Here is a 22,310-nt window from a genome sequence, read left to right as displayed (position 1 = left end):
ATTTTGTGCAACAGAGTGTTTATTATGACTCACTGCTAAAGTGAGCAGTAGTGTAGTAGACACAAGCGCTGTTCTTGTTGTGACTCTGGTCGCCTGCTGGGATGAACCACATGTCATACCGTGCCAGGAGGATGCCAGCCACACTAACCACGCAGCCAGAGAGTGGAGCCAACAACCCCCCCCCCCCCCCCTGGCAGAGTTTATTTACCATGGCACAGGGACGCTTGTATACAGTCATCCTCACTCGTCTCTTAATGCATGCTCATGCATTTTCACATGGCATTCTTATGTTTGGTGTCATACCACCCATCTTTGCTTTGGTGCCAAATTAAGCCATTTCATGCCTGATCAGGTTTTGACTATTTTTGGTGCCCAATCCCAGGCTCCAGACAGTTACCGGGAATTTTCCATTTCGTTACAACCCAGTGTCTGATGTCATGTCATGGAGATGTACGTTAATCCCGTAATGTAAAGGTATCTAGTTTGTGTGATCATCATAGCAGTTTTTTGCTGATTTAGCTTATTAAATACAAATTACTGCATTTTTTTAAATTGCTGACTGTTTTGCTATTGGCTCTTCCGACAAGTTTCAAGTCTTTGCATTTTTCTTTGCATTTTTTCAGTCACCTAAATATTGACTCAAATAATGTTTTAAGCACCATATAACTGCAGGAAAGGCCCCAGGAAGGAGTAACTGATACCAGGTTCCTAAGTGTATTCCTTCCTCTGAACCAAAGAAATTAGGTAACATTTATATAATCCTTTTTGTTAGATAGCTAGATCATTTTATGTCGCTTCTGCTTTGATAACTGCCTGGAGTTGAACGCATTAAATCACTCTGAAAACGCATGTAGTGCTTTGGAAACTAGCTGATAGTGATGTAAAATACATGTGACTTAGAGTTAATGGGCTTACACATGCAAACCCCTTTAGTATGATGAACCTTTACCAATGTGGTTCACCTCCATGCTCATGTGACAGTGTGTGTTCTTTGGCCTTAACACCATAAGTGAAAACTCACACAGCAACATATAAAAAGAAGTCCAAGTGCTTTCAGTTCCTGTATTCTACCACATTTTGAACATGACACAAAGCTTTCAAGTATAAAAAAAGATGGTCATATTTTATTGAGCTACTGTAGTCTTTTTTTATTGTTCACTCGCTTGGATGCTTTATCCCATTTGTTATATAACTCATCAATTTGCTATTTGGGGAATAAAGGATGGGAGACGTGATATTTCAGTAGGTTGCTAAGGATCTCCTTTCCCCTCCTCTCACTGGGAATGGAACCCTTTTTTGTCTTGTCTCATACCATTAATCAATTTCAATTTCTCTTTTAATGTGTATGAACATCAGCCTTAATGTATCTGCTCCTGGGCTTTACTAGTCATAGTCTGTTTGTATGTTTTGGTTGTTCTAGTAAAATACCACCACTGGGCATGTCTGTCTGTCTGGAGCTAAAATGTGTGTCAGACAGCGTGGAGCAGCCATTTGTTGGTTGGGGGCTCGTCTACCCAGCGATGTGTGTGTGTGTGGGATGGTTTGTGGGGACATGCTGTCAGACTGACTCTGCTCGCTCCTCATGACGCATCATGACAACAGCCTGGGATTCATTGTGCATGACTGCTGACCTGTCTAATATAAAAGAAATATATATATTTTGAATACATTTTTCTATTTATTCAACAGGGACAGTGCACATTAATAAACATTTCTGTAAATGTGCCATATGCTATTTTTCGACTGGACCGATGTTGTAATCACCCTAAAAAGTAATCACAATCAGTAGAAACATGCAACATACAATACTGGAAATGCTAATATAAAACAAAACATACATATTACATAGCAAGATGTTTGTTATAGTTGTGACATAGCCTATATGTGCATGTGTGTTATCTGTGTGATGAGTATAGTTATTCTGAAAATCATTTAGACTGCTGGTAAATTCGTGTCAGTGTGGTTTTATCTTGTATTGACCACAGTGTGCTGCTGCCCTGTTTCAAGAAGAGAGTTGTCAGTGACACGTCAATCAGCATTAACACTAACTATATATGGTCATCCAATGCAAACTGATAATGCTGAAAATCAATGGTCCCAGAGGAGAGAAACAATTTAGATCAGGGGTCTCCAACCTTTCTTCATCTGAGAGCTACTTTGAAAAAATGAAAGTGGCCAAGAGCTACTTCCATCACATCGCTTACATTTATTCACATTCATGAGTTGAATTAAGCTACTTTTGTACACGTGTGAAATTGCAATACCTAAAGCTTATCAAAAATCTTAACTTCACATCAAGGTCCAAGAAAACGAAAATGTCTCACATATTATTATGGCCCACATAGTAAGTACATCACTGAAAATTCACATAAATGTCCTTAATCACCACCTTAAAGCATCTTATGGCACATGTGTAAAATAAGTGCATTCACTCTTTTTTACAGTCAGTGAGATGAATGGCGCTGCATGGAATCCACCATAGAGGTGTATGCTGGACCCACTTAGGTTCACTCTAATAGAGTAATTTAAATGTTCATCAGTCAGCCTTGTTCTGTATTTAGATTTCATGACACTCATGTCAGAAAAAGCTACTTCACAAAGGTCTGTAGAACAGAACCAAATGAAGCAGACATTTTCAGTGCTGCTTGGTGAATGTTCTTATAGTTCTCTGGGTCTACAAGGCTCCAGAAATGTTGTGAGTTTTGCTGAGACTTAAGCTGAACATGATTTTGGAGATTTATAACCTCCATCTCCATGGGATTGACACTGAACAGTTCAGCCATCATCGACTAAGTTAGCTTCATCATATCTCAATCAGTGAATAAGTGAATAATAAAGTTTCTATCAGGCGGGGTTTGGAGGAACAGAGGAGACGGTGATCGCGGAAGCTTTTTTCCTCCTGCCTTCACAAACTTTACACAAGTATTTATCAACTGAAAATAGCAAGAGGACATTCATACTCTGCAATCCAAGACTTGATTAAATCCACCAAAAACCTGACATGGGGCTAACGCGAGCATTTTTTAAAACATAAATCCATGTGTGTCTGAGCCGCAGCGACACGGACTGATTCAGGTGCATTTATTGTAGTCGGATTTTTTCTACACAGTCTGTGAACCGCGAGCGGCGAGCTACTGAAAAGCTGCCCGCGAGCTACCGGTAGCTCACGATCGACGTGTTGGAGGACCCTGATTTAGATGAACAGTAAGTAGCGCACTCTACCACAGACTAGCCCCTGTTACCACGGCAACAGAGAAAGGTCAATTATGATGGAATTCTAATTCTAAGGAAGCACTCGTTGCATATCTCTACCTTTAGTCTTCTATCTCATTTCATCTCATCTGATGTGTCTCCACTCCCACGCTCTAAATTACTTCATTTAGCTGGTCTGCTCATATTACACTATTATTTTAGCTGTATCCAACCCATCTCCTTTAACTGCTTTCCTTCCACTGCATCTATTATCACCTTTTTTTTGTATGATTATTTTGTATTTATCTAGCTTGCTTCTCCCTTCTGAGGTTATTGCTTGCATGACGACAGTCTGAATCTGATATGTCGTTGGTCTGAATAGGAGATCAGCTCATATCTTGACCTTCCTGTCGCATGCCTCTTATTACATCTGGACAGGGCATGGTAGGACAGCGACAGGAGAGCAGCTGGAGCCATAATCAAGCTTTTAATTGGGTCAGACATCGGCAGTCTCATCATTTCAGAAAGCCAGATCTTAAAGAGTGGGAAACCCAAGATGAAAATGAGGAAGGGGGATAGAGAAAGAAAGAGATATGGTAGATCTCTCACATCTCCCAGAGGAGTAACAGCCAAGGCTCTACAGCAGAGGACTTTTATTTAAACACTGTCCTGTGTGTGGGGTATCACACATTTAGCAGGCTATTGTTCAATTGCATCGCTATTTACATGTTTTAATGAACATTGTTTGCTCATGTGGGTGTCTCATTAGCATAAGAAGGCTTATGATAGAGTATACATGCAATGTTGAGTATCCTTGTGCTATATTCACAAGTTACCACACCAGCAACTTTTCAGGTCCCTGCGGATATTCATGTAAGTGCTCTAGTTTTTGAAGAAAGTTTGTTCCTCAACACTCCAGGCCAGAAAATGCAAATGCTGTTCTGTTGTCTTTATTTCCAGAGTCACATGTGAAGCTGCTTAACAAATCATCAGAGGCAACATCTGCCTGTCTGCCAATACAGTTATTCTCTTACGTAAGTTGGGGTTTTGGAAATCATACCACAGCCCGATTGTATAACCATATAAATAAGACTGAGCGAAAGAGACTTGTCCAGCAAGAATAATTAAGAAAGGAGCTTTTGGACTTCAACATTGCAATGGAACTATTTCGTTTCCCTTTATTGAATGATTTTCAGGGATTATAGTGGTTGTGGGCCAACATACCTAACATAAAGATCAACTTGTCTACTAATAACATCACATCATACTTAAATTATTTGTATGAAATAAAACTAGGAAAACAAATAATTATTACACAGTGAAAGTTTATTCTGTTTAGGCCATTATCTAATAAAGACATTGATCATGAAACAAGATGGATGATGACCCCCTCTGCTAAACAATTCTCGGGGGTAAACCATCATTACACTGTAGCTAGGTTAGCACTAATACATGGCACTATATGTCGATGGTCAAGAGCAGAAGACGCACTCCATGAAAAAGCAAGGAAAGCCAGAAAAGCAGTAAGATTGGTGTTTGTTCAAAACACTTTAACCTCTATTTGTATTTGGTTCTGTGTCATTGCCTGGGACCACTGTCTCATGACCTACAGCATAGCCTGTAGCTGACGCGTAGTGACACACCTCACGTTGTTTCCTTTCCTCTCCATCTCGCATTTTGGTGTATGTCAGATCATATAAATTCTAAATGTGTCAAACCAAGTTGTGAAGTTTCACCGCCTTGATTGTGTTTCATGACGTGGGACAGGATGTTCGTGTCTCGCATATCATTCATTTTGTGTCTCTGAACAACTCAGCATGCATCTTTTCTGAGAAGCCATGCTGTGCAGTTCTTCAGGGCGTCTTCGTCATGCAGTGCAACCAAAGGGTCTGTTCGTGTCACTTTAGAGATTTTATCAGCAAGGACACACTTCTCTTCCTCTTTCAAACTTCCCTTCACCCCGTCTCCCCTTCCTGTTGTTATATTTCACTTCTTACATTCATTCTTCCTCTACTCCCTTTCTCCATTTTCTTCTTCTTTGTTTTTTTCCACTTCTGCACACATTCCCTAATTGCCTAAACTCCCTTTCTATTCCCTCATTCTCACTCAAAATCAACTGGATTACATTCACCCTGCTCTTTGCTTCGCACTCCTTGTCATGTTGAGTGAATGCTTCCATTGTACCGGGTGTGTGTGTATACACATGCAGACAGGAGAATAGAGAAAGGGATTAAAGGAGATGAATAGTTCTTTGACATTTGTTATGACTGAGCTGCAGAAGACTCAGCCGTGTTTGCCTGATAACAGTAGGACCGTGCACTGCCAGGGCTTGGTGTATGTCTGTCCCAATCTTCTCAATGACTCATTCAGAGAGGACAGAGAAATAAAAGCAAAGAGAAGAGGGCACTGAAAAAAAAAAAATCTAAGCCGGCTACTGTCACTAGTGACACTGTCTCTTGCTGAATTCCCCCTCTGTTTGAACTCTGCGGGAGGCTGTGCAGGGATCTTACTAGTGTCTGTGCTGGGTGTGAGCACAGGAAATTCATTTTTTTAACTTTGTAGTGTCAGACTGGCAGTTGTTTGATTGTACATTAAGACAAAAGATCTGTTTAGTCTAGGTTGGAAAAGTGGATATTGAGAAAGTACGTGTGTGTGTCCTAGCATTACTATCCTTGTGGGGAGCTAAATCTGTTTACATAGTCACGTGTGGGGACTCGCCTCCCTTATGGGGACACATTGGAGGTCCCCATGAGGGGAATCATTAATTTTAGGGTGAAGATTTGGTTAGGATTAGGGTAAGGTTAAGGGTAAGGGTTAGGCATGTGTTGGTTATGGTTAAGGTTAGGATAAGTCTCCAGGAAATGCATGTAAGTCAATGTAATGTCCACTGAAGTGATGTGTGTGTGTGTGTGTGTGTGTGTGTGTGTGTGTGTGTGTGTGTGTGTGTGTGTGTGTGTGTGTGTGTGTGTGTGTGTGTGTGTGTGTGTGTGTGTGTGTGTGTGTGTGTGTGGTGTGTGTGTGTGTGTGTGTGTGTGTGTGTGTGTGTGTGTGTGTGAGAGTGTGTGTGTGTGTGTGTGTGTGTGTGTGTGTGTGTGTGTGTGTGTGTGTGTGTGTGTGTGTGTGTGGTGTGTGTGTGTGTGTGTGTGTGTGTGTGTGTGTCACATGAGAGGAGGAGAGAGAGGTCCCCCGGGCTCCATGCATTGTGCCAATGTACGTGTACAAAAGACTCTTTGGAGAGGCTTCACAGCCAGTGAACTGCTCCATTCAGACTGAGCTGACCGAGCTTTGCCTCACTGGAGCTTAACTTTTATCCTGTCTCTCACTTTTTGTAAAGCTCTCCATCCAGCTTCACCATCCTGCCCTGTACCTTTTATAGACACCACGTCATCTCGTCCATCCAGGTTTTTTTTCACGGCCCTCAGGGAAGGGGTTAGGGAGGGGAGAAAGGGGGGGGGTCCACTTCACATGCTGGACTAAGAATAGTTCAGTGATTCTCTGCTAGTGAATTGCAGTGTTGTGTCTCTCCCTCACTCTGCATTCCAGAGTAGGAGGCCTGAATATGTTACTGCCATTACCGTCCGACCCCCATGCCCTGCTGCCCTTGCCCTGTTGTATCCACACACACACACACACACACACACACACACACACACACACACACACACACACACACACACACACACACACACACACACACACATGCTCATACACACTGTGTGGCAGTCAAAAGTGATGTGGACTTTCCCTCATTAACTGTCTTCACCGGCTGGTCAGGGTGAGACAGATAGAGCGCACTATCTAATTAGGAAAGGAAATGTCTCATTTGTATGTCTCAAGCTGTTCTCAAAGATATAAATCTTAAAACAAAACTGTGTATTTGTTACATGTTTGAGACATGTAAGATCTTTGTGTGCCATTCACCGCGGTCTTTCCAACTGTTCCTTGCTTTGAACAACCCGGCTGACTTGCCAATCATCCTGTCTGTCCGTGTATGTCCTTAGCCGTGGTTTCAGAAAGTAAAACTGAAAGAGACAGAAACAAGCAGCCATTATTAATTTCAGCGCCAGCTGTACTTACCCACATCCATCCATATCCAAAGATAAAAGTGCACACATTCATGCATCTAACCAGAAGTTCAAACAACCGGACAGCCAGCAGTACAGTATCTGCAAAGGATTAGGATTTCTTAAAAGCTGTTGTGTAAAACACAGGGCTCTAATATTCGTTGGCCAATGGGTAGTGAATCTCTACTGTTTACTGAACAACACAAATCAAATATTTTATTAATTGAAAAGCTTTAGAGATGCTTGCAGGTGTTAGTTTAGCTTTTCCCCCCTGTTTTCTAGTCGTTACCTTAAGCTAAGCTAAACTAAACTAAGCTAGCTTCCAAGACTAGGCAAATAAAGTGTTTACGGTATTTCCCCAAATTAAACAGGACAAACAGTAGTAAGTCAACCTGGGAAGTTCAATACATGCTGTTTATTTTTACCAGAATATTCCTGGAGAGATTCCTCTTGAAAGTAAAGTGACTTTCAGAACTTAAGGGTGTATGGTCAGTGTTTAATCACACAGTTTTGTCTGTCGAGTGGACGAGTAGAAATAGATTTTACTCAAAGATGCCAGTTTCGCTCATTGCTATTTACCCTGACTGTCTCTATGACATGTGTCCCACATGAAACATAACCCGGAGCCAAAACGCTCAATAAATGAAGGGAGTTAAGGTCAGGGTGCTCAGATCTTTCTTGTGGTTGCTGATGTTAGAGTGAAGGAGTTTGTAGGATTTCTGTTTTTGATTTAATGCCTCTCTACGGCTTAATGTTTGGGTCTGTTTGGCTTTGTATGTTTTGGTGTGCGTACACAAATTGTGTTTGTCTTAAATGTCAGCCAAAGAGCTGGAAGGGGATCTGCAAAATAAATAAGAAAGGGGAAAAAAGCACTGAGAAGAGCAGGAGACAGAGGAGTGATTTTGAGTCTGTAAGATAGGGCGGGGGGGAAGGTAAGGAATAATAGATATGAAAACACATGAGGAAAAGTCTTCAGAACAGCTGTGTCCTCTGCCTAAACTGGGACCCCAGGGAGAAGGAGCTGTGCTGAGTGGGCGTCTGGTGGATAGTTAGCTCTGGTGTGGAGGTTACATAGAGGTTACATGTAGGCTTTGTGTAGGTGTCAGATGTAGGTGTCAGGACTGAATGATTTATTGCTAACTCGACATTCTAGTTGGCTTTTTCTTCACTCTGAGGGTGTAGATCAGGGGGTTGGCATAAAGTCTTAAGATTTATTTTACACTCAGGCTGGATGGACGTGACTGTGCATAACCATAGCATGCATTGTGATGGTATGTGTTTCTGGCATTTCTGCATCAAAGTAAATATTGGCTTGGGCATGATTTAAGATGAATATGGCAGGTTCAGAGTGAGGACACATTTTTCAAGCTAACAGACCTACAGGAAACAGAAATCATTAGGCGTAATTGCCCGAGGAGTAGTTAGGGTTTCCGAGTGTCAAGAGGCTCCGGCATGCTGTGGAAGTCGAGGAGAGTTTTAAGTACAGTATTTCTGAGTTTGATTTGGCCAGCATGAAGGAGTCTGTGAACTTTCTCAGTGTTGGAGACTCTCTTACCTGTACAGGAAACAGGAGAGGCCTAACAGCTGTATAAATGGCTAAGATAAGATCACGGAGAAACAACGGATACGGCACTGCTGAGAGAGAAATGATGGCTACTGTACTCAAGTGGTATTTATTATGTAGCTGCAGTACTTTTTCCAGTAGTATCAGGTTCTGATGAACGAATAAATACTGGCAAAGGGTCTTTTTCTGTTTCTAATTAATGTTCCCTCTTGGACGAATAAATCACGATATAAGTAAAAGCTCTTTTGCTCTGCTTGCTGCTATTTATTTAAACCTTCCCTGTATTGTGAGCTGACTGCATCTGTTTTTCTCATTGAAACCTTAAAAAGCAACATAAGAGCACTGTACCCTGTCTGCGCGAACCAAAATAAGCATTACCACCTCATTAAGGATGGGTATTATTGTAAATATATATTGCAGAATGCATTAAGAAGCCGGTGACCTCAGCCGGCTATGCTTGACTGCTGAGGCCAGAGTTGGGACAGGGGGGGGAAACATCAGGGAGATATGGAGAGATGCCACGTGGGAGAATGAATTAATGAGGCACCGGCTCTGTGACAGTACAGTAGCTGTGTGGAAATCTACTGCCCTTGCTCCTGAATTGATGCTAGATCATTCCAGTGTTCAGCTTTTCAAATCTCACAGGCCAGATTCTTTATGAATTTGTGAATTGTCGTTAGAAAAAACAGGGAGGTAGAAAGGTACAAGCTGCAGTTTTATTGTTTTGTTTTGCCATTATGTCCATTGTCCAAGTTAAAAAGAGTGTTTGAGATAAAGGAATCTGGAAGTCTCAGGGGGTTCCCAAGAATGTTTTTATTGGATTTGGGTCACTGCACTCTAAACATAGTCCACCTTCCCAAACCTGATAAAATATATTTGTATTTAATTAAAAATAACAGTTTAGAGTGAATAAGCATATGGCATGCATTTAATGAGTGTGACTATTAATCAAAGTATTAATTTAACCATCAAGATGTATCAACATCTTGGTAAGTATACCTCAACGAAACCGTTTCCAAAACCATTTCCTTGATGTGTAATGTAAACCAGTCTGTGTGTCTTTGTACAAAGTTCCACATATATTTCATATAGGTGGAGTCCAAAAGTGGTCCAACTAACAAAATGTACATATTTATTCATTAAGGTTTGTAAAGACAAATGGATGTATGCTTTCAATTTGTCTTTCCTTGATTACATAACATTTAAATATGTCGTCTGTTATAAGGAACATATGCAGATATACTTTTCCCATGAACTCAAGTGTGTGTGTATCTATTTTGTTACTTTTGATCCCCGCTAAATTATTATTGAAAGTAGAAATACTGAAAGTAATTTTCTGCGAGGAAAGTACGTTGAGGTTGTTGTTGTTTGGTTAGATGGGTGAACTTTTAGTACGAGGTAAGGAAAATGAATGGAAATGTTTAACAATGCCCCCCCTTTCCCAGCAGTTGCTACCTAACAACTTCCTCTCTCCCACATTCTCCGTCTCATCTCCCCTCTCTTGCTCCCGCCCCCAACATCCCTCCTGCCCCAGGACTTTAGTTTTCAGTTAAAGACATTTTAATAGCTTCCTTTTCTAAATAAACCAGAGGAGCAGATAGTATCTATGGCACAGAGCGCCTCCTGGAGGTCATTCATCAAAGATGTTGCTGTAAGGGCCACTGCAGCACTGAGGTGAGCAGGGTGCCAGCCTCTCACCCTCCACACGGCCTGCTGTGTCCGGCTCTCAGCACTAGATGGCATTGGCAGAGTGCTGTGGCGCTGATCTCTGTCCTTCCTGTTAACACCTCCAGGGAAAGAGATACTTCACAGTTTTCAGGTTCACAACATGATCCTGTTACAGTCAGATTGTACAAATGGATCAAAGTGATTCATATTTGCAAATGCATTCTCTCATGAAAATACGTGTGCAGTGTTTGTTTTAGAAGGGCAATGGTTCGCAGAGAAGGTAAAAACGACAACACATCTAACATGTGAAAGAGAAAGAGAGACAAGTGACAGTGAAAGCAAGAGCTCTGGATGAGCAACAAAACCAACACAAATCTTAATCATGAAAACCCCTCCAGGTTAAACAAAAGTACAGAAAAAGTCTTACATCTGCTCTTCCGATACAGAAAAAATGAAACTGAAAAGCACATACTTTCCAAGCACTATTTTTCCACAGCTGCAACACAGCAGGGTAACGCCATTAATGTATACAACCACCTGAAACAACATCACAAAATACAATATGATGAAACACTCAAAGCCAGGAAAATAACATAAAAGTATATGACCACAAAAACATCTGACAATTACAGGTACAGGTCAAACATAGTGCAGACAGATTTGTATTGCAATGTTTTTCTTATCAATTCTTAGGGGTGCCTGGCTGAAACTCACTTTAGACTTTAGGCTGTCTTCCTGTTTGTGCAAGAGAACGCGTGCTGTGGTGTTGCATCCGCAGGCTGAGGTTTTACTGCAAACAGCACATCAGGATTAATGTGAAACAATATTAACAATACACAAGTGTAGCAAAAAAAGATCCCTTCAAATACAAAGAATCATCTTGACCTAAATTTGGCCCAACAAATCAGATTGAAAGCATTTTGTACACTATTTGCAGTGGAGTTTATCAGAAAATTACCTTAGATTAACTTGACCTTAAAGTGTCCGGACATGGGTGTATTTTTCTTCTTCTGCTCCGTTCTTTTTCCTTCTTTTTTTAATTCGAGTCAGTAAACTTTCTCGATGACTGCAGCCTGTAAGAGTGCGTGCTGTGTTTAAGAGTAGGGGGTGGTGCAGCCAGAAAGAGGGTGACCCTGTGCCCCTCGTGTTGCTCTGTGAGTGCCAGGGGGCCAAACCGTCACTGAGAACCCAGCCCTCTTGAGTGACAGCATCCTTCCTGTTGTGGTCTCCATGGGAACAGGAGAGTGTTTTCCCGAGTAAACTCCGTGAAGCTCTGCACCACATCAAACAGCGCTGCCGTGAGTCAGCCTGCAGCGCTGCAGGGAACCTCACTAAAGCAGAGCTAACTGCTTACAAGGCAGTGTGCAGGAGTTTAATGGACTGTGGTTTCCTCCTTGGCCTAGTTGGCTGAGCTAATCGAAGTCAGTAAAACAGCTTATGTTCGACTAAATAGTTAACATACATGCGTATGCTTCATGCACACACGCATCACACTTCTGCAAATCTAGCGTACATAACCACCACTTTGTCACCGTCAGTGTTGTTCAGCAGAGTAACAGAAGGGTTGTAGAGACTGAGGCTACACAGCTGGAAAACATTAACTCAACAAATGATGGCTGCTCTCTGCCCTATGCACCCCGATGATGTCATCCTCTACAGAGGTTCAGACTTACACACAGTGAAACCCCCGGTCACAAAAAAAAGCAAAGGTGAGCACAAAGAGGACACATACTCAGGCATGCTGTAGGTCCAAGCAATAGAAAAGGTGCTCACAATTAAATGCTTAAATGTAATGGTCCGTGTGAGTCTCTATAATATATTTGACGTTACCTTGTGTGTCATGATTTGTTTTTTTATCTTAGAAGCTTACCATTGTGGGTTAACAAGAACATATTTAGGTGGTTTATCTGCAATTTGCTTTACATTTGTAAGAAAGAAAGTGAGCATGCAACAGTTTTTAGGTTAAAGTGCATGTTCATATTTTGCACTTAAAAATGGAATCTACAAACAAAATTACCAAACTCGCTCCCTTCAGATAAGCTAACAATGTAATACTGCTTACATTTTCATTCATTAAACTACAGCAAGTTTATAATAAAAATACGTTATTTCTTTGAATTATTCTATGACATTTAAAGCTAATTGAATACCAGACTCTTTTATTATCTATGTTCCTAGTATATTATTTCCTCTTTCTTTTTCATGAAGTTACTGTCAAAAATAGCACTGGCCAAGCTGTTTCTCCATTTACTCAAACAAAATGCTCAGTTTTGATTTCTGCAAAACTTCTAAGCAATAACACTTACATATCAGTTACTTTATTGAACATTAATTGGACTAAATAACCCATGAGACTAAAGATACAGTTACGGGGCTTGGGATTTATTATGCGTCCAAGGTAGTTCAGAAATTATATCTTTGAGTGGCACATGATTAACTGAGAAGAAATAGGAAGCGACAGGAATAACAAAAGGAGTCAGCAGATTATTCCGTCTCATTGTGTACATGGCGGTGTTTGTGGTTGTGTTTGGGCATGGGACGCGATCCTTGTACAGCTTTGTTCTTCCATTTCATTGTGTGATTTATTTACAGTAGTCTCCTAACCGACTCTCACTAAAGGACAGGTGTCCTGGGAGCTGAGCTGCTTTACACTGTACCATCTCCATGTCTCTCTCCAACCACAGAGGGCGGTTTCCTCACTCTTCCATGAAAGTGCAATGTCCCCATCACTTATTCAACACTCACCACCTCGTTCACTGAAAGTTGTCTCTGTGTTTTGCTTTAAATTCACTTTTCCTTCTACTTCTATTTAAAAAAAAATGGTGGAGTGAAACAATTACAAAATGCAGAGAAGGTTGTAGCTAAAGAGGCTTTCCTCAATGAACCCCCTACTCTGTCTCTGCATTAAGACTACATTTCTCTAAAATAGTACATTTTCAGGCAACTTTGATTGATTGGTGCATAACAACAAACATAAAGCATGAATATGGTGTGATCAGGCCTCATCCTAGCATGATAATGGTATAATACATCTAGACTAACAGACTGCAACTCTCCTGATAACAAAAATAAGTACTTGTCTTTACTCTGTATTGCCCATTTTGCATTTGTCCATAACAATAAAGTGAAAGACAACCAAATAAATCTTGCACAGTATAATAATCTGCTCCTGCTTTCCTTTCTGAATTTTGAAAGCCAATGAAGACAAAGCACCAGCAAATTACTGGTGTCTATCTTCATGCTAGAGTACCCCAATATACTGTCAGAAATGTCAATGATTCCTCATAATGTGTGTGGACAGACACAATTCATTTATAGTAACATTAATGTAACATGAGCTTCAATTCGACACTCTTCAAATAATCTTATCTTGTGATAATCTTTTGCAAATGCTTTCATGTCACCAGTTCAAAATGTGGATGGAAACATACTCACAGCAGCCAGCGTGGTGATATAATGTCAATGTGAAGGCAGGCGGAGTGAATGAGAGCACAACGCCATGCTAGCTGTGTAACATGGGGACTGTGCTGGAGACTACAGTGCATGTTTGTGTGGGCATATTTTCATGACAGGACCATTGTGGAGGCCTGGCATACAAACAAAGCCCATCTCTGTGGGCTCTGTCTGTTTTAGCTGCTGTTATACGGCATGTTGCAATGCAGAGCTTTTAATGTGAAGTAATTGTTTTTGGAGGTGTTATGGAGGGGATGGTGGTGGGGGTGGGTTTAATTTTACTTTACTTTGAACATTCAATGGACATATTCACTATCATCTCCTTTAAAATGTGTACATACAGTGTGTGTATGCCTACATGTGTTTTTCTGTGTGTCTGGTTGTGTTGGGCTGTTTATATTTAGCTTTGTAAAGCATTATAATAATGAGTGTTTATGTGGGTGGTGGGTGGGTTTTTCTGTCATGCAGACATGGACACTAATGACCCTAATCATGACCTAACAACATCACCATGGTTACCTCCTACTCTCTGCAGGGAGCTGAGAGTGGGCAAATGTCATTGCCTATACATTATGTGCCACTTGAAGACCAATCGACCGACAGCCTTTAAAAACAATGCGTGATGTAGAACTAAATTATAATGTAGTTTAGTATAGGTTGAATATGTAAAGCATTACCTTAAATGACCCTAGGCTTGGGTTACTAGCTATATCTTTGTCAGCGATGCTTTGAGATCTGCATTTCCATGTTTTACTTTATTTGTGTTAGTCTACTTACTCTTGTCATCCTTACATTGTTTAAGTTACCAATTATCATACAAACCATGAATCTCCAAAGCATCAACTTTTTATGGCTAAGAAAAGAGAACTGTTTTCATCATTGACACTGCATTATTTTAGCCAATCCAATAGTTTTAAACCGATAATTGTCTTAATACTTTTTAATTTTAAAAGGAAAAGATTATGACAAGATTATGATGTCATGTCATATTGTACCAATTCAAATAATGACACAAGTGTCGACATAAAGAATGTGTAGTTCTCTAATACAGTAGCTTCTGGATGCCGATTCCTTGAAAAATAACTTTTAATACATTAAATTGTTATATCTTTTTTTAAAGTTTAAGTTATTCTAACTTCTTATAATGTGTATTGCATTGGTGATTTTGACAACCATTGTTCCATTGACGATATTTTCCGTCAGTGTTTGATTGATTGACAGTCTCAACCTGTCACATTCAATTTGATATGTGTGTTGGTCCCGTCTTGCTCCCCCTCCTCCCTATTAACCAAATTAAATTAAGATTCCAGAGACTGACAAATATGGCAAAGAACAGTTACCCAAAGTCAAGGCTTTAAAATGTCCCTCAAGAAACCTTTGTGAAAAAACTGGTTCTAATGTACATCAATATATTTCTCCAAATGTATGTATTGGACGACCTCTTGTTCCGCAAGTACGACTCAGGAAGAAAACATTGGGAATTTTCAAATAAAAAAAAAGGATTTCAAATGGCTGCAAACATGTGAAGATCATTTTGGTCTGAATGCATATTGCTTTCTGTCTTTCCATTTAGCCACACACAGTGAAAATGGAACATGAAGAATAAAGCAAGACCAGATGTTACTGTGACATGAGAACAATTAGACTGGTGAAAGTGATTGTCCCTGGCACATCTGATGTAATGTCATTTTATGAGTTTCATTTAGCTAAAAGCCCAGTCAGTATCCTGTTGCAGTCTCTGAGCTAAACCAAAGTTGCAGGAATTCCCCATGTTAGCTCTACAGTCCGAAAACTCCAAGTGCACGCTTCATCTGTAGCCACCCACTCCCCAATTACCATCCACTTTTCGTTCAATAGCGTCTCTCACCACTCCCCAACTCAACCCCAGAGCTGCACACACACTCTGCCAACATCCACTCTTGAACATTAACCTGATTTTACCTCTAGCAAACACATGAATATGCACATTTTATACACTTTCGTAAAACAAAAGCAATAGTTTATTTTACCAAATCAAAGTGTGGGACAGCGTTTTTGCTTTCTACGGACTGTCTGGAGTCCATTAAACACAAATGCCCAGCCAGCAGATCTGGCCACTTGAAAGGACACTTGTGATTGAGAGAAAAATTGTGAGGAAGAGTGCTGCATAATTAAAATCTGAAAAATGATGTACGTTTGTATGTGTGTGTGCGTGCATGCAGCAGCTGGTTCTGGTCAGCTGACGGCTATTGCAGACTGTGATTTGTTCGGTGAGTCGGCTGGGCTGAACCGTGCACAGCTGCTGTGTGTGTGTGTGTGTGTGTGTGTGTGTGTGTGTGTGTGTGTGTGTGTGTGTGTGTGTGTGTGTGTGTGTGTGTGTGTGTGTGTGTGTGTGTGTGTGTGTGTGTGTGTGTGTGTGTGTGTGTGTGTGTGTGTGTGTGTGTGTGTGTGTGTGTGTGTGTGTGTGTGTGTGTGTGTGTGTGTGTGTGTGTGTGTGTGTGTTGGAGGAAAAGAGAGAGGGAAAGAGAGAGAGAGCCAAGTAAGCTGCCAGTGTGTAAGCTCAGCAACAGCAACATTAGGAGCTGGAGACTGGAGAAGAGCAGTGCAGGAAAGAAACAGAAAGCTTGCAAAGCAGGACTGGTTAAAGTGAAAGAAGACCAGAGAGGACAGTAGGATGGAGCCTCAGATATCCTACTGGGCCTGAACAGAGCACAGCACCACTGGCTGGACCAGGTGCTATCTGGACTGAACTGTGTCATCAAGGCAGGCACTTGAGTTCAGGTTAGGATAAACAAGGAGTCTCAGTTCAGGTGAAGCCTACACTGCTGGACGGAATCACGCTGGACTAGGAGACGACAGCAGAGGATTATGGGTTGTTCGGCCAGTGTTGTCTTGCTCCTACGTTCAGTGGGCGGTGCAGACTGCGGTCACATGTGTTCGCGACAGGACCAGATGTCATTGGAAGCTGCCACTCCAACCCTAGAGGGTTACACCACTACCACATCCCCTCTGACCATCATAGTAATGGTAACCTACTGCACCTCCAACTCAGCCTTTCTACCTTATGCATGCGTGGGCAGGTAAACGGGGTGGCAGTATGTGGGTCTGGAGTAATGTCATAATTTTTGGATGGAATGTGTGTATATTTTTGTGCATTTTGATTGCATTAATGGATGGATTTATGTCTTAAGCCAGAAGGTAAAAGCAAGTTTTACCTTAGGTATACATTTTCATTTATTAATTGTGACATTCTATATTGTTTTTTCTACATATGTGCCTTTTCTTACAAGCATACTTTTTTGTACTCTCCCTGATGCTGAGGTTGATGTATGATCAATGATTGGGGCCTGGTCGTTTCTCTTCACAGCTGAGAGGCAGAGGGGCGGAAATGGAGGGAGGAGAATAGAGGGGGGTGGTCGGGTCAGACATGAGGAATCTAATTTCTGTGGGAAAAATCTGCTTGCTATGCATATGGCCAAGAGAGAAGATGATTAAAATAGCTATTCAAACGGGACTGGATAAAATGGTGGATGAGGGTTACATGGTTGAGTGAATTAATGAATGACTGGATGAATATATCGATGAATGAGTCACTTAAAAGAACATGTGTACTTTTCTTCACAATTTTTTCTTTGCAGGTCAGTCAGTACATCTGTTTGGTATCTGTATCCACTAATGGTTGCCAGTTTTTTATTCCGAGAAAGACCCTGGTTTCTGAAAGCCCAGTGGAAAAAATGTTCGAGTTTTGGCAGAGTGGGCCCTCTACACTCGCCCCTTCTGTTTCCCCTTTCTTTTTTTCTTTCCTTCTTTATTTCTTTCCCTCCATTAACCTCTCTTCTGGTGCCTGTTTTTCTGGTCTCTGTGGCAAGCTAGAGTCATAATAGTTTAAACTGCAAAGTCATGCTAAACTGCTGATTCTTGTACTGTAAGTATAATCTAATGTGCTGATATATTTAGGCTTCACTACAAACGAATGCGCTAACTAAGCCTTTCCCAAATCAGAGAAAGACATTCATCAGTGCTGAAACAATGCCAGGGTGTCTACAATTTTCCAGGCTAACATGGTTTGAAAGACCTCATTCCAATAAGCACATTTTGTTTAGTAACTTAAATTAGTTGGTCACAGTTTCATGTCTAGCCCATATTTGTGAAAAAGGTTTTGGGTTGTATGTCATCTGCATACAATTGAATAACATCATTACAATATGAGAACGTGGCAGCATGCAGACATTATGGGAAAGGTACTTTAACACGACATGAAAGTCATCCGACCTCTGCAGCTCATCCAGAATGCAGCGGCTCGCCTGGTCTTCAACCTTCCTAAATGTTCCCACACCACGCTGCTCCTCCGCTCCCTTCACTGGCTTCCAGTAACTGCTAGAATTCACTTCAAGACACTGGTACTTGCGTACCATGCTGCGAATGGATCTGGCCCTTCCTACATCCAGGACATGGTTAAACTGTACACCCCAGCGCGTGCACTCCGATCTGCATCAACCAAACGACTCGCTGCGCCCTCGCTGCGAGGGGGACCCAAGTTCCCATCAGCAAAAACACGTGGGTTTGCTAACTTGGCTCCAAAATGGTGGAATGAGCTCCCCATTGACATCAGGACAGCAGAAAGCTTACACACCTTCCGGCGCAGACTGAAAACTCATCTCTTTCGACTCCACCTCGAGCGATAGAATTACTAACAAAGAACTGCTAACAGAGCACTTATATACTAATAAAGGACTGGCGTATCTAAAGCCAGTTGAGTAGCACTTGAAATGCTTGGCTCTATGAAACCTGATGTACTTATATGATTCTGTTTTCTTCAAGGTTGTGTCTTCCTGGTCGAATGTACTTATTGTAAGTCGCTAAATGCAATGCAATGTAATGTAATGTAATTCATAACTCAGTACCATCTCCTTACCATTGTTGAGAAAGCCCTTTGAATTTGTTGTCATGAAACCAATGACACAATCATCTTCAACAACTTTCGTCAGCAGAAATGTTTGGAAGTTGTGGTCAGAGAAAGAACGAAAATCCTCTGATCTCTCTTTTGGTCTCTATCCTCCTTGTTGCTGGCAGCTTGGCATATTGTGTTGCTGCTTGGTCAACTGGTCATTGACAACATGAGTAATTCAGGGAATTATTTGTTAATTCACGGTGGAACGACGGATCCTTAGGGTTTGAGTAATGGCCTTCCCACAGATTAAAATAGATGTCAAAAGTCAACAGCCACCACAAAAATCTGTAGTGTGTGTTTTGGAAGAAGCCAAGACATTTCGTTTTTTATTTTCACCACTACTCAACACGTCAAATAGGCCTGGCAGAAGCGATGAGCGCAAGAAAGTCAGACAGTCATCAGAGTAGCAACGTCTCTTAGAAGAATCCCCATTAGTCCCAATGCGTCCCTCCCCAGACCTCGCATTGCTCTAATAATGTAAAGCAGATGCCTTCTGTCTGCTTTCTGCTCCTCTCTACTGTCCCAGTTGTCCCCTATCTCCCCTTATTCATCTCTCTCTTATACTCCCTCAACCTTTCACATTCGTTTTCTTCATCCAAACTCCCCCTCTTTCTGCTTCCGTCACACTTTCCGCACATCTTTCCTTTAACAGGATGATAAGCCCTTAAATCTGTGCTTGAGAATGACACAGACCAGCTTGTGCACATAACGTGGAAGCAGTTGAACCCTGTGAATTTTCTCCATCTTTGTCTTAATAATTTCCCGAGCTTGATTTATTCTGCTCTTCTTCTTTGAGTACCCCAACCCATCCTCCTTTATCTCTGTCTTCGTCTGTCTCACTTTCTAGTTCACAGTTATGTTGGAGGAAAGCCACGCTGTGAGCCACCAGTGGAGTGCTCTATTTGTGCCCTCCACACAGCTGTAGTTTACCAACATCAACACCCTCTCTATCTCACCCCCGCTAAGAGGGAGGGAGGAAGAAAAACAGAGCAGCCAGGGAGTGAAGGAGAGATGTTAAAAGGGATGTTTAATAGGGTGAGAACAAGAGATCAGGAAAGAGACCGAGATAATCAAAGGAAGAATGAATAAAGGAGTGTGCTGCTGAGGACGTGTGATGAAATGAGACGGATGGAGGGATGGAGCCTGCCGAGGCAGCTGCAGAACAGAGGATGGATGGATGGGGGAGGTAGGTAGGGAGGCTGAGCTGCACTCGTTAAATGGGTTTGAGCGAGCGCAGTGCAAAGAGCATAATTATGATTAACTGTCTCAAACACAAAACATCAAAGAGTTATTAACGAGTATTAAATGAAGATACACAGAGTAGATTAAGATAAATGCTTAGAAACATCTTGTCCTGGTAGACTTTCAGATTGTTGTTTTACCCTCTCATGTCTCTGATAAATAACAAGATGCTAATTCGGAGGGAAACACAGGACCAGCTTTTGCATTTTACACTCTTTGTATTTGACATGTCATTTCCATTACGTGTGAAACCGTTTTGCACTTTAACTTCAAAACCGTGTCACTTCACATCACTTGACCAAAACTAACTGACAATAGCTCCACCTACTTTTAACAACAATAATAGCACTCTTCCAAGAAACCATGTAGTCTGGATAACCCACACTTTCTTTAGTTTACTTTTTAACAAAGATATACTCACTATAATGTTTACAGTTGATTATTTAGATTATCAAAAGTCAAACACGGACACTGTTTATAGGCATAGATTATGTTTTTAATCAATTTATGTATACATTATTTTAAATGAAAATCCGTTGACCTCTATTGCATTAGGGTGGAGGCATAACATTCAGAAACCTCAATGCAATAATTGTGCAAATATAAAAAACTACAGATACATTAAGTGAACAATATGTCTGTTCTCTTTTGGAATAATGCAGTACATTGATTCTACTGCAATATTTAATGAATTCATGCTCCCAAAAAGCCTAATGGCGCCACCTCCTTATGTGTTAATGTGTGTTGGTATCACAGTTTATCATCAGGAGTTGTTTCCTCTTGCACAGATCTCTGTTCTGCTGTATGGTTTAGTCCAGGGGGAAGTGTAGGTCTGAACAGGCCAAAAATAAATACCATGCTTTGGTGCGTTTATATGGTCTGGCATGCATTTATATACATTTGATCAAGCAACATTGGAAACCTATACGTTTTTGTTTTGTATATGCCTTATTGTATACACAGTGTCATGTACATGAGGATGACAGGCTTGCTTTAAAACAGGAAGTTGATGGTGTGCACGCTGGTTTATATATGTGTGCATGTGTGGGCTGACGGTGAGCTGTTGATACATTTGATACAGAGCAAGATAAGGTCTTTAGAGTTGACTTTTAGTGTGTGTGAGTAGACGATAGTGTTATGTGTAGAGAGGGGTTGTGTCTGTTTGTAGGGTGGGTACTATCAACCTTAAATGAAATATATTTTCTATTGCACTTACACAAATAGTTATAGAGAAGTCAGAAAGTAAAGGCATCGAGAGCACGATGTGTAGAAACTGGAGTGTCTAGTGGGTTAGTTTCTCGTTTGCAGGGGTTTTTCAGCGAGTGTGTTCTTGCATATGTGTGTGCGCTGAAGTGAGTGTTGGACATCAAACATCGACTTCCTCTAGATCCACGTGCACTGACACCAAATCACAATCTCTCAGTCTTAGTTCTGCTTCTCACAGAGCACATGCCTGCGATTTGCCTTTTAGTTTAGTTCACTTTTAATTTAGCTTCAACCATTTTCTTATCGGCAATGAGCTTCAGGAGCAAAATTACCTTCAGGAGGAAAATAAAGAGCAAAAGAGTACGATCGGATTTCTCCCGGCTGAGTATTGTATGTATTTTTTTGTCTCTGCCGATTTCATTTACGATCAATAACAACGCTAAACTGCCAGTGATTGACTATCACGTGGCAACAGTTTACTATCAGTTACTTACATGTGTTTATATGCTGTCAAAAATAGTCATCATTTTATTTGCATTCATTTATGCAGCTTTAATGATTATAGACTACAGTCAGTCAGTGCCCTATATACTGAAATGATTTTCAATTTGTCTGTGCTTCATTTACTCCTCTTATTAATAATACCTTTGACACATGACATTTAGAAAGGCTGTGACAGTAAAAGATAGAGATAGAATAGTGAATACTCGATGGTAACAGATTCAATGATGTGTGTATTAATGATGCACACCTCACAGAGCTAATGCTACATTGCTGTGGGTGACAGATGTCAGCTCATGAAGGGAAAGCCTGAGACTTTCCCCTGAAACATCAACACTGACATCACATGGGTCAAAGAAGAGTCGGAATGCACGTTTGAAAACCTCAAGCTTAATGTACTCGCCTGCCTATTCCACCCTGTGTCTCGTGTGCTTCACTTGCTAATGATTGATGTGCAGAAAAGCAATTTTTTATTTATTTTCACATTTTT

At 41.1% G+C, this 22,310-nt stretch overlaps 1 protein-coding gene across 8 annotated transcripts in view; it reads left to right on the top strand.

The window, feature by feature from the left end:
• Positions 1 to 22,310, top strand: part of dock10 (dedicator of cytokinesis 10) — a 62,141-nt gene that overhangs the window by 4,290 nt on the left and 35,541 nt on the right. For 3 of the 8 annotated variants that reach the window (XM_071205192.1, XM_034098183.2, XM_034098174.2), the window contains exon 1: positions 16,443 to 16,947. The exons of 1 other annotated variant lie outside the window; for it this stretch is intronic. In XM_071205192.1, the coding sequence (XP_071061293.1) occupies positions 16,789 to 16,947 (159 nt within the window). In that variant the 5' untranslated portion in view covers positions 16,443 to 16,788. Of the gene's footprint in view, positions 1 to 16,442; positions 16,948 to 21,541; positions 21,710 to 22,310 lie in introns of those variants that run through there. 4 more of the 8 variants (XM_071205189.1, XM_071205188.1, XM_034098181.2 and 1 more) reach the window with 3 other exon arrangements.

The sequence above is a fragment of the Pseudochaenichthys georgianus genome, chromosome 13, assembly GCF_902827115.2.
Source record: "Pseudochaenichthys georgianus chromosome 13, fPseGeo1.2, whole genome shotgun sequence".
NCBI lineage: Eukaryota > Metazoa > Chordata > Actinopteri > Perciformes > Channichthyidae > Pseudochaenichthys > Pseudochaenichthys georgianus.
Note: the sequence above shows the minus strand (reverse complement) of the source record. Positions and strands in the feature narration are given on the sequence as shown.